A 13,156-nucleotide genomic window follows, 5' to 3' on the forward strand; every position below is an offset into this window, starting at 1 on the left:
TGGAGTGGTGAGGGGTTTCTGGGCCAAACCTGGAGCTTCTGAAACAAGAGCCAGTGGCAGGAGAGGGTCAGGAAAGGAGCAACAGAGGACTTCCTGGACTAACAGGACTTCTGGCACCAAGCCTCCTGGACAAAGAGAAGAAGATGCTGGACAATACATCATTTCTGGGCCAGACCTCATAGAAATAAAAGAGTTTCTGGACAACACCAAGTTGCTAGATCAAGCAGAGGAGTTTTCATATCAAGCAAGAGATAGAACTGAGAAGCAGCAAGGAACAGAACTACAAAGTAGAGGTTCAAACTTGGACTTTTCCCTAAACAGCTACTGAAAATTATGTGGACACCAAGGGTCCAGGGGTAAAGGGTTGACTCTTTAACAATTCCAAGTGCTTTCTTCTTGCAGGAGAGACTCAATCCTAGGATAGTCTTATGTGACTGGAGAAGGTCTAGCTTTCTGGACTAGTCCACTGGAGAGGACAGATCCTGGTCTTGGGTTTGAGTCCGATCTGTTTTGTGATTCTTTGGTCAGGTTAAACAATGCCCGTCCTATAGTCAACAAAGCATGGTTAGCTTTTGTGATTGTACAGGAACTAGCACTTAAACATGAGACAAATCCTGATTTTCAAGGGCCAATTGTTGTTGAGGGCAAAACAAGACAAAGAGAGATTTCTCTGTGAGACCCTGGAGGTTGATCTTGGTCTACATAAATCCAAAATTTCAGTCTATGCCATGAATTGCATGTAAATGCTTAGTCTATGTTCTGTACTTTTGAGTTAGTAAAGCAGAGGTCTGTATCCTGTCATTAAGCACCCACAGAATATTGTTGTTGTTCAGTTGTGTTAGACTCTATTGTGATGTGACCCCATGGACTTTGTTCATGGGGTTTTCTTGACAAAGATACTGGAATGGTTTGCCATCTACTTCTCTAGTATGTACTCATTTTACGGATGAGGAACTGAGATAAACAGGGGCTAAATGACTCACCCAGGGTCACATAGCTAGTAAGTATCTGAGGCTGGATGTGAACTCAGATATCCCTGACTCCAGGCCCAGCACTCTACCCACTGTACCACCTAGAAGCCCATCCATAGAGTAGCTGTGGGATAAAAAGGAATGATGCCCTTGACTATTACCTGGTGGACTCCTGCTTGTATATGTCAATGATGTTTTCCACCAGCAAGTTCCTCTGAAGTCCATACACCCCATGTCTGTCCAGAACCACTTCATGCCTGCAGGAGGGGCACCTGAATCGACCACCCGATGCCACTGTAGTGCCTCCTCTCGTTGGCAAGTATGGGTTTGAGGCCTGTTCTTGCCCAACAAAAAAACAACAATTCAATAATGACACAGATAACTTTTCCCAGACCTCTCAAGCCTAAATTTCCACTTTATAAATTGCTCAAACAACCTCAACTTAAAGTTCTAGTATATAAGATTCCCCCAGGGCCCCCTCATATTTAAGAGCCAATATTACTCCAAACTATGTACTCTGGGCATCACAGGTTCCCCCTTTACCCTAAGGAAGCGGTATTACATTCAAATGGTATGGAAGTTTATATCATTAACCTATTTGCTTTACTACCTAAATCTTTGTTTCTCTTCACAAATACTTGGCAATGTAGTTGCACATCTCACTTACAATGTGTCAGGAACCGTAGGACAAAGAGACAAAGAGCTGCCTTATATGACTTGGGAAGGGGTGGGCTAGAAGCAGGCCAGAGGACTTGGGCTCCCCAACCTAAGATATTCATATCCAAAAATCCCAAAGAGGAGCTCAACTTTACCCTAAAGAAACATAAAGCCTATATGAGAAAACAGCTCAAGGCACCCCAGAGGTGCTCCACCTGTGATAAATAATTCACTTAAAACTTTGAAAAATGGATTTATTTCCCTCCTTTTTTTAGGGGTGCTGGCTCTTGGTTTTTGAAATAATGCTCCACCACAGGAAGTGGTAACAGGGTTACTAAGCAGAAAACACAAATAACAGAAATGGACAAACTCCCTCTCCTGCCCCCAGAACAAATCCAGCCCTATGAAATTCCCAACAGGACCTCATCTCCATAGGAAGCACTTGCTTCTGGGTTGCTCCTTCTTCCCCACATGCCCTCCTCCCTGAATAAGCAAACAAACCTACCTGGAAAATGTCACTGGCACACTTTCTACACAGGTTGTGCTGACATGGAAGAATCACCACAGGTTTTGTGAACATCTCCAAACAGATGGGACAGATAAGCTGCTTCTCCAGGGTGTCCATTGTCTGCTGTTCCTTGGAAAAAGACTTATAACTGAGAGATGTACTCATCTCCTTGCCGGCCCTGGGGCGTGTGGTGTCAGTGAAAGGGTGATCCAGATGGATGGAGGGGTAAATCTAAGGGCTGGTTTCCTTGAAAGAATTCCAAGGGTTGTGCACTCAAGTGTCCTTTAGGTTTCTTTGGCCAGAGGACATTGTTTCAAGCCAGGCTGGTTCAGAGTGGGGACTGAGGCTGTTTTTAGCAGCCCCTCATCACATGGTGTCAGGCCGGCTTGTCCATATATGCCAGTGACGGGGGATGGATTCAGACAGGTGACGGATCACAGAGACCAACATTCCTGGCCTGCTGAAGAAGGGAGGAGGTGGGAAGAAGGGTGACAGACTTGTAGCGAAGGGAAAGAGAAGCTGACAGTTGTCCCCAACAAAAGCAAGTGTGAGCCACTGCCTAGTAACGGAGTGAGTGGTCAGTAACTACTTACTGAATGACTGAATAGCTGACCTTCCTGGAGTAGCCCAGGGCACAATAAACACTGTTTATAGTATGGCCCTCTTTCCAAAGTGTAGTAGGGGAGCCATCAAATGGCACATAATAATGCTTTCTTCTGAGGGAGGAGAATCTCCTTAACAAGAAAAAAAGAAAAGAATCAGTCTAGTGCCATAACTTTGGTCATTTAAGAGGGTCTGCTTCATTATAGATACTTACACTTGTTACGGTCCTTGGCTTTCAAATGATTACAAACTCTCAGAGCAGATGGCAACCTGACAAAAATCTCTATAAAGTAAAAGATCTCCAAGCCCTAGTTCATGGGCCACTTATTTAAAAAATATTCAAGATGACAAAACAGCAATAAAAACAAAAACAAAAAAACCAAACCAGGTCCTGGACAGTACCTTGGAACTTGTTGTCACGGGGTTTGAGGCTGGTGGTAAGTTTCCAACTGGCATGCATGTAAGCTAAGGAGAAGGTTATTTTCTCCTCGCTGTACAGCTGGCAAGAGGTTTCGATGTTATTGGTCAGTAATAATGGGAGTACAGTTCTCCTAAATTGAATGTAATCCAAATATATCTCAGCTCCCAGCCCTCCCTGTGTTGATAGCTGTTTTTGAGACACATACAACCCTTTGAACTAGACGCTTCTTTCAGGGTTATTTTTAAAATGACTGTTTCCCAGATTACTTTTGACATGCGACGTCTACTCTCAGGTCAAAGCCATCTGTGCTGGTATTTGCTAGCATTTGCAAAACAATTGTATAACCAGTAAATATTTCAGCTAAAACTTCAAACTCAGAACCACCCATGAAAGGAAAAGAAAAAAAAGTTTGTGTCCGTGGATAACAGTGACCAGTTTATCACTGCCTTTTCTTCTAGGTTCTAAAAATAAAATGAGCCATAGGAATTTATCAGGGGGTGCATTTACTAAAATAAGCCTGCATTCACTTAATAACTGATAACCCAGAATGGCCAATGGTCTTTCCTTTATCCTTATTTGTTGATTTAAGGCTACTAGCATTGAAGTTAAATTCTACTAACATATATTAACTACAAGAAATGACCTCTGGAAATTTCTGTTGTTGTTTTCAGCACCTATACTGTAACACAGTAATGGTCCTAGTTATTGGGACAATTTTTTAAATAATCCAACTAAGGCAGTTCATGAGCCACATTCATTCTATTTAGTGTGCAATGCCAAAGATGGCATGTTAGACACCCTCCAGAAAAGATGTCATCTTTATCTTCCAAGAGCTGGCAACCAGTGCAAAATAATTCAAATTAACAATACACTACATGTAGCGAAGCCATCTATCTATCCATCCATCCATCCATCCATCCATCCATTCATTCAACAAGCATTTATCAAAAGCCTATTCTGCGCCAGGCACTATACTTGGTATTGCAGCTGACAGAAGATGAACAAAACAATTTATCCTCAAGGAGCTTATATTCTACAGAGGGAACATAGCACATATAAAGAGAATTTAACAAACAACAAAAACACACACACATATGGGTACATATGATTGAAAACATTTAGTCATTCATTATTTGTTCAATATTAAGCACCTACCATGTACCAGGAACAGTGGTAGGCATTACAAGGGATATGAGTTTGCCCTTATTAAGGCTATCATTCTCACAATCTTGGTACTTCCTTTTAGTGAAAAAGGACCCCAGATACGTAGATTTAGAGCTGCAAGGGACCTTAGAGGTCATAAAGTTTAACTCTACCACCTCCCCTTACATAAGTTTTACAGATGAGGAAACTGAGGCACAGAGCAGTTAAATGACTTGCCCAGGATCACATAACTAGTAAGTGAAGATGAAGGCTATATCTTTTATGAAAGGTATCTAACATGCTGTCTTTGGTACTGCATATCAAACATAATGAACAAGGCTAATTAACTGCCTTAGTTGGGTAATTAAAAGAATTGTTCAAATAACTAGACCATTATTTTGCTTTGGCATAGGTGTTGAGAAGAACAATAGAAATTTCCAGATGCCACTTTGGAGGTTCAAGGCCCAAGTGTCTTTGGCAGGATTTGAATTCAGGTCCTTCTTGACTCCAAGCCCAAGGCTCCAAAAACCAAACAGTAAAAGAAAAAAGGGGAAAAAAAATCCCATCCTTAATAAATCCAGGAGCTACATCATGGCATTTCTTTCAGTAAACAGTTTGCAAAACTCTAGCTGAAAGCTTTTTTTATTTGAAAATTGCTCTATCTGCAAACTTATTGTTAATAATGTTTAGTTCAGAAGAAAGAGCTCTAAAGAAACCCTGGGAAAGTTACACTTCATGCATTCCTTTAAATATTTCTTGGGCTGATCCATGTGCCAAAAATAAACAACAGCTGACTCAAGAAGAGCCATATTCTGAAATGGCCGGAGCCTTCTTAACTTTAAACCAAAATCTGAGTTGAAATTATACTAAGTCAAAGTCTATTTCGGAGCTGGAAAAAAAAAAAAGAGAAATCTATAAAGCCCAGACACAACTATTCACATTGTTGGGATCCCCCCACTTGATTCTTTTTCACATATAACATCAGGAGCTGAAGACAACCTGCGTTTAACCCCTTGCATTGGGGTGTTGTTCTGGTGTCGCCATATCGTGGAGGTAAATGAGCCTTGGTTCTTAAAGGTCATACGAATGGAACACAAGCTAGAAACACTTCCAAGTGTGGGACTGGTAATAGACCAACTACATGTCTGAGAACAAACCCAGCAAAGTGCAGCAAGGCATGTCTCCAGAAGGGTGACCACCTTAAGGACTTTTTCAGTCACAGCTACCCACGAAGTTATCTCCTAAAGTACAGTGAAGGTTGTCATATGCCAAAAATGGAATTGTAGATCTTTAAGCATTTAAAGATATTTGAGTAAGTTTGTTTATTTAGGCAGAGGGGCATAGTACATAGAGTATAGAAGTAGAAGCCAGTATACACCTGAATTCAAATCCTGCTTCAGATATTTACAATCTAAGTGACCTTAGGCAAGTCACTTAGAATCTCAGGGCCTCAGTTTCCTTATCTGTAAAATGAGGATAATAATAACTGTAGGGTTATTATGGGCCTCAAATGAACTTTAGTGGCTTTGAAGTGCACTAAGACTTTTGGGACACCCTGAACCTAAAGCACATTGCCAAATTTAAAGTTACTATACAGTATAAATATCAGCTATCCTCATCAGGTTGACCAGAGGGTGATGTTTTTGTCCGCAGCCACTCTCCCAGACTTTCTGCTAAGTTATAGAGGAGTTAGTTCTTCTATGTCTGTATCCCAAAGAGATCATAAAAAGGGGAAAAGGATCCACATGTACAAAAATATTTATAGCAGCTCTTTTTGTGGTGGCAAAACTGGAAATTGAGGGGATGCCCATCAATTGGGGAATGGCTGAACAAGCTATGGTATATGAATGTAATGGAATACTATGGTGCTATAAGAAATGATGAGTAGGCAGACTTCAGAAAAACCTGGAAAGACTTACATGAACTGATGCAGAATGAAATGAGCAGAGCCAGGAGAACGTCATACACAAGTAACAGCCACATTATGGGATGACTAACTTTGATACACCTGACTCTTCGCAGTGATGCAAGAATCTAAGACAACTCCAAAAGATTCATTATGGAAATTGCTGTCCACACCCAGAGAAAGAAATATGGAGTCTGAATGCAGATGGAAGCATACTATTTGCTCTCCTTTTCCTTTGTTGCTTTGTTTTACAGCTTCATTTTCATGGTTCCTTCCTTCCATTAGTTCTAATTGTTCTTCACATCATGACTAATAGGGAAAATATGCTTAACATGAATGTATATGTAGAGCCTATATTAGATTGTATGCCGTCAGGGTGTGGGCGGAGAGGGGGGTTTAGAAGCGGGAGGGGGAGAAAATTCAAAATTCAAAATCTTTTGGAAGTGAATGCTGACAACTAAAAATACATAAATTAATTTAGAGGACTTGGTTGCAACTCTTGTTGGTGGAGGGAGCACCCATGTAGATGAAACTCCATATCTGAAATACTGAAGTCTTCTTTGCTGCATATCCTGGTAACACTGAGAGTGGCAGAAGGGGAAGTTGTTTGCTGCAAACATACTGACTCAAGAGCCAGAAACCTGGGGGTTGAATCTGGGCTTAGCTCTTGGTATTAACCAAGAATCACAACTCCAAAAGACTTTAGTAATAACATATTTATTACAAGAGAAAGCAGCATGCATGCTGGGTCCCCTCTTGTACAGAATACAAAGGAGGCCCCTTCACACTGGCTACCTTCAGCAAATTATTTAACTTTGTGTACCTTAGTTTCCTCATCTGTAAAATGAAAGGGTCAGACCAGAAGATCTTAAAGGTTCTTCTTCCAGATCTAAATCTACGATCCCATAAAATGCCAGACTGAGTTATTCACTCTCACTCTCTAAAATAATATTTCATAGAATGTTAGGGCTGGAGAAGAACTTAAAAATTCAATGGACTCCAAACTTTTTGTTTTGGCTTTTTGGTAACGAAATCAGGATTAAGTGACTTGCCCAAGGTCACACAGCTAGTGTCAAGGGCCTGAGGCTAAATTTGAACTCAGGTCCTCCTGACTTCAAAGCCAGAGCTCTATCCACTGCACCACCTCCAAACATTTTTGATCACAAGTCATCACATATTTATGTTTCTTCATTTATTCTTCAGTCATATCTGACTCTTTGTTATCCCACTTGGGGTTTTCTTGGCAATATATTGGAGTGGTCTGCTATTTCCTTCACCAGCTCATTTTATAGATAGTGAAACTGAAGCAAAGAGGGTTAAGTGACTTGCCCAGGGTCACATAGCTAGTAAGTGTCTGAGGCCAGATTTGAGCTCAGGAAGATGAGTCTTCTGACTCTAGGACCAATCACTGTGCCACGTAGACACCCCAATCATTTATTAAGCACTTACTAAGTGCCAGGCACTGTGCTAAGCCCTAGGTATATAGCAAAAGAAAGGCAAAAGAGAGTCCCTGCTTTTAAGGAGCTTTCAGTATAATGGAGGGAGACACTATGCAAACAACTATGTGCAATTAAGATATTTACAGAATAAACTGGGGATACTAAACCAAAGAAAGGCACTAGTCTTAAGGAGGTCTGAGATAGTTTTTTGCAGAAGGTAGGATTTTAGCTGGGACTTGTGGGAAGCCTGGGAAGCCAGGAAGTATGAATGAGGAGGGCAAAAGTTCCAGGCTGTCAGAGAAAAAAATGAGCCTGTATCTCCAATATATGCATTTTACTTATATGTAAATTATATACTTGTGTCACTATGACAACAGTTATGTATATTGTGACACAACAGCATTTAAAAATTATACATTTAAAATAACTTTGATAAATGTATGCATTAAAATTAGAATTTGATTTTTAACTATAAATGTTTAAAAGATATGGTAAAATGAAATAATATTTGATACTAGAGTCAACAAGGTAACACACTGGCGGTTCCTGAATGGGGGCTACCTATGATCTGCAGTTTAATAATAGTACATTGGTGGCAGTTTTAGAGAGAATAGACTGGAAGCAGGGAAAACAGTAGCTATTCCAGTAGAGAGGAGGGGATGAATAGATGCTGTAGGGGTAAAAACATCAAAATCTGGCAACTGATGGTACATGTGAAATATTAAGTGACGGTGAGGAGTTAAAAATTGCAAATATACGTGATTAGAAAGATGATTGCCTCCTAGGCAAAAAGTTTGGAAAAGGTGAGTCTGAGGGGAAATACAATATAATGAAGGCCATCTCCTCAAGTATATGGAGGGGAGAAGAGAAGAGCACATTGCTATCTGAACCATGGATCGAACCACAGTTGTAAAATCATAGATCTCCGAAGTAGATATTTCTGAATACACACACACACACACACACACACACACACACACACACACACACACACACACACACACACGATCGATTGATAAGACAGACATTACTTTCCTCAAATTACCCCCTTAAAGATCTCCCTCCTTTCCAGGCCTCCAGTTGCTGACATTTGTCCCAATCTTGACAACCACTTATGCTAGGAAAATTTTCAGAAAAATAACACCTTTTTGGGGGTGGGGAGGGGAAGAGGAAAAGTGGTAAGGGTCTGAGTCAAAGGAGGCCAACGAGGGCTACAGTAAGCTGTCCTTAACTAGTGGTCTGTGCATTTATCATCCGTTCTGAAAGGTATCCAGTAAAAGCTATCTATAGCAGTAGCAGTAACTGCCAAAGACTGTGATTCCCTCCAAAATGGACAGCCTCTAAACACAGTAAATGGAACTCTCCCCTCCCCCCACACGCCCTCCCTCTGGTTGATTGGCAGCTCTAATCCTGGCCTTGGGCAGCCAACTCTTGAAATAGCTGGCCAGAGGAAGAGTGCAGGTGGGCCCCACTCATCACTATGGAGAGTAGCAGGCCATAAACTTTCTTCACTGGCTTCAGGTCAACCTTTAGTCAATCAGTCAATGAAGGAATAAATAGGTTTAGGGGCCTAAACTCAAAAGATTCCTTTTAGTAAAAAGATGGTTGGGCATTGACCCTCCTCAGCCCCAATTCCTATCCAGCCTTACTTCCCACTGCTCCCTAGTACACATCTTCTGCTCCAGTCATCATAGGGGTGTTGTTGAGTTGTTTCAATTGTGTCCCACTCTTTGTGACCCCATTTGGGGTTTTCTAGTGTGAACCCTGAACACCAATTTGAAACAGAGTCTGCTCTAATAAAGAGACAAAGGAAATGGGGGTACATGTGTCCACAGCTTAATTTCTCTCAACCTTGCATTGCATGGGAGTTCAGTACAAAACTGGGCCCCCCAAGGAGGCCAGTTCAGAACTGGCTTGGGTTGGGATTTTGGGGTACAGCATTACATACCTCTCTCTCTCTCTCTATGTGTATACACACACACACACACACACACACACATATATGTATATATATTTTATATACTGGGGCTCATATCAACCTGCCATCATTCCAGACCACTCTCAGCCTTCGTCTATCTGGGCAGTAGTATCTGTCTCCAACCAAGCCTGAATAGGAAAAAAATCAGTTCAGGTTTGGGTTAAGTTGGACCAGGATAAGAAGATTCAATATCAGTGATGTTCTGAAGAATTCTGAAGCAGAAGGTTTTGGGGGGGGGAGCTCTAAGTCTCCAAGAGAAATAATTTTTAACACTAGGCAAAGATACTGAAGTGATGTCATTTCCTTCTCTAGCCCATTTTATAGGATGAGAAACTGAGTCACACAGTTGAAACATGAGTCTTCCTGACTCCAGGCCCAGCACTCTATCCACTTTAACACCTAGCTGCCCTTCTTGAATGCTAAGGGAAGGGTGTGGTACATGTACTTCTCAAAGTAGGGTCAGTGTAAGTCCAACCACACTACAATCCATTTCCCTTCACTCTGTTCTTTCTGTTTTCTGATATCCCTATTCTTATGGTTTGGTTTGGTTTGGTTTTCTGGGCAGATTGTTCTCAGAGCTCTCCCATTCAGAAATGATTTGTCTTACTAACATAAGGTTCCTCTCTAAACAGGGCAGTTTCACTAAAAATCCCTTTAAGCTGGTCACCACTCTACCCATCTATTTGTCCTGACTAGAAATCTGTCCTCCCTACCAGAGGGTCCCCTCTTGACTTTCTTAGGAAGTCACCACCAACACATTCAGGACAGCCTTCCTCTGGCTCTGGGGAAATTGCTTGTCTTTCAAAATCCCACATTTACACAGTATATAACTAATTTACTTTCACAGGTCTCTCTTCTTCATAGTATCCTCAAATAATAATCACTTTTTTAAAAAAAATTAAGTTTTCAATAAAATAATAATTGGGGAGAGGTTAACTTAATTTCCCCAAGGTCATATAGGTAGTAAACAGCCAGGCTTGGATTCTAAATTCAATTCAATTCATTTCAATTCAATTCAATTCAATAAACATAGATTAGCCTACGATGTGCCAGGCACCTTGCTAACCCCAAGGGGATACTGCAAAAGAAAGGCAACAGACAGTCCCAGCACTCAGGAGTTTACAACTTAGTGGCAGAGACAATATATAAATCTATACAAAGCAAGCTATATACAGGATAAACAGGAAATAATTAAAAGACCCTGGAATTTAGAGTGGTTGAGGAAGGTTTCCTGTAAAAGGTGAGATTTTAGTTAAAGGAAGCCTGGGAGGTCAGTAGTCAGAGTGGAGGAAGGAGAGCTTTCTAGACATGGGGGACTCCTAAAGAGAATGGCCAGAGCCAAGAAATGGAGCCTTGTTCGTGGAACAGTCTGGAGGCCAGTATCACTGGATTGAAGAGTACTCTTGGAGGGTGAGGCATAAGAAGACTTGAAAGGTAGGAGGGGCTCTGGGTTATGAAGGGTTTGAACACCGAAGCATTTTCTATTTGCTTCTGGAGGCAATAGGAAATCACTGGAGTTTACTGGAGGTGGGGGTGGGGTACATGTTCAGACTTGCACTTTAGGAAAATCTCTTTAGTGGCTGCATTGAGGTTTGTCCCAGGGATGCTGCATCCTTGAAATCAACAGACATTGACAACAAATTGGATGGGGGAGAGGAAGGGTGAAAGAGAGTGAAGAGTCCAGGGGGACTCCTAAATTGTGAGCTTGAGAGACTGGGAAGACTGCGTTGCCCCCTACATTAATACTGAAGGAGGCCAGGAGGGTTTAGGAGAAAGATGATGGGTTCCATTTTGGACAAATTGCTGTTTAGTTGTCCGCTGGACATCCAGTTTGAGATTTCTGAAAGGTATTTGGAGACGCAAGACTGGAGGTCAGCAGAGAGATTGGGGCAGGAAAGGTAAGTTTGGGAATCATTTGCATAGAGATGGCATTTGAATTCATGGAAGCTAATGAGATCGCCAATTGTAGAGGGAGAAGAGGGCCTGGGAACAGCTATATTGGCTCCACATATGATCAATGCTTTCCTACCATGCTTTTGTTACCCTAGGTCTCCTGGCAGTTTCAGTTTCTCCCTGACTTGTCTGCCTTCTCCTGTCTGGATTCCCCTCCTTTCTCCCTAATTCCTTTTCTCTCCCTTAACTGACCATGGCATAGAGTTGAGTATATATTTTAGTACTTATAATTTTCTGTGGGTCATACACTCTTGGGTCTAGAGTTGGAAAGAAACTCAAGTGCCCTTTCATCCAACCTCTGAATTGATAAGGAAAGTCGGGCCCAAGTGGATTGCCCAGAGTCACCCAAGTAATGAGACAGCCAGAATAAGCTGAATACTTTATATTCTCTCTTGGACAAAATAGAACATAAAACTATATTCCATTGTTTTTTCACTTCTATGGCTCTTGAATTGACAGATTTTTAAAAAAGGTTCCCCATCCATCTTGGCTGTTCCACTTATTAATCCAATTCATTAATAAATGCTTATACATTTATTAAGTGCCAGACACTGTGCTAAGTGGAAAGTCACTAAGTGACTGGAAAATCACATAGCCTTAGGGTGGTAGGCCCCTAACACTAACCAGCGGGGTCCCCAAGGGTAAGCCACTGGTCACAAAAAAAACGATGGTGGGCCGCAGACAGGGAAGTGCAGAAGGGAAAGAGGAGAGGTGGGAAGTGTGTTTGCAGGCACCATCCCTGCAAAATTTTCCACCAGTAGCTACTACATACTACGGGTCACTTCCACCCTGTTAATTATTTCCTATTTTGCGCATACCTTGAGTTGTGTATTTTTATTTGCATGCAGTCACCCCCAGTAGACGGAGGGCTGTGTTGCCTCTTTGTATCCCCAGCGCATAGTACAGTGCCTGGTACACAGCAGGCGCTTAATAAATGTTTTTGAATTGGTAAGTTCCTTGAATTTGTCCTCCAGCAAGAACAGGGAGTCGATGCAAATTGTAAAGCTGTGTCTTCTGGGCCACCGAAAAAAAGATTATCAAGTAGAAGAAAGAAAAGCACCTGGAGAATGCGGGCATCGATCCGCTACCTCCCGCATGCTAAGCGAGCGCTCTACCATTTGAGCTAATTCCCCTCTTCTAGAGACAATTTTTAGCGTGTCCCCTAGGGAGCACTGACCGCGGCTTTGACTGGCAGACTTCCAGCGTTAGGCCACACCCCCTTTGGCTTGCCCCTCTGCAACTGGCTCTCAACAAACTTTCTTAAAGAAACTTTTAAAAAAAAAAAAACACACGAAAAAAGTAAGCCTTTCCTTCGAGCCGGAATCGAACCAGCGACCTAAGGATCACCAAGGAGAGCGCGCCTCTACAGTCCTCCGCTCTACCAGCTGAGCTATCGAAGGAAGCCGCGAGCAAGGGCCCAGGGCGCCTCCATAAAGCGCTTCCGCGCTTCCTCCCGCTGCTCTCCGCTCGCTCCGGCCTCTCCCCCTCTCACCTCCCCGATGACCACAGGGGTCCCGGGCTAGCTTTCCATAAACTTTCCCCAGCTAGGCCGGGTTGAGCGCCAGCCCGACGGACCC

The 13,156-nt window shown here is 42.2% G+C and overlaps 1 protein-coding gene and 1 non-coding gene across 3 annotated transcripts in view; both read right to left on the reverse strand.

Annotated features, from left to right (window-relative positions):
• TRIM55 (tripartite motif containing 55) overlaps positions 1 to 2,831 on the reverse strand; it is a 76,655-nt gene extending 73,824 nt beyond the window's left edge. For both annotated transcript variants that reach the window (XM_021002122.2, XM_021002120.2), the window contains exons 1-2: positions 2,134 to 2,831; positions 1,133 to 1,305 (exon numbers count right to left, since the gene is read on the reverse strand). In XM_021002122.2, coding sequence (XP_020857781.1) covers positions 1,133 to 1,305; positions 2,134 to 2,301 — 341 coding nt within the window. In that variant the 5' untranslated portion in view covers positions 2,302 to 2,831. The remainder of the gene's footprint in view (positions 1 to 1,132; positions 1,306 to 2,133) is intronic.
• Positions 2,832 to 12,887: 10,056 nt separating this feature from the next.
• On the reverse strand, positions 12,888 to 12,979 carry TRNAY-GUA (transfer RNA tyrosine (anticodon GUA)). The gene is given in 2 exon segments: positions 12,888 to 12,923; positions 12,943 to 12,979. It is a non-coding gene; the product is annotated as a tRNA-Tyr (tRNA).
• Positions 12,980 to 13,156: the final 177 nt, after the last annotated feature.

This window comes from Phascolarctos cinereus, unplaced genomic scaffold (genome assembly GCF_003287225.1).
Source record: "Phascolarctos cinereus isolate Bilbo 61053 unplaced genomic scaffold, phaCin_HiC Scaffold_4;HRSCAF=312, whole genome shotgun sequence".
Taxonomy (NCBI): Eukaryota; Metazoa; Chordata; class Mammalia; order Diprotodontia; family Phascolarctidae; genus Phascolarctos; species Phascolarctos cinereus.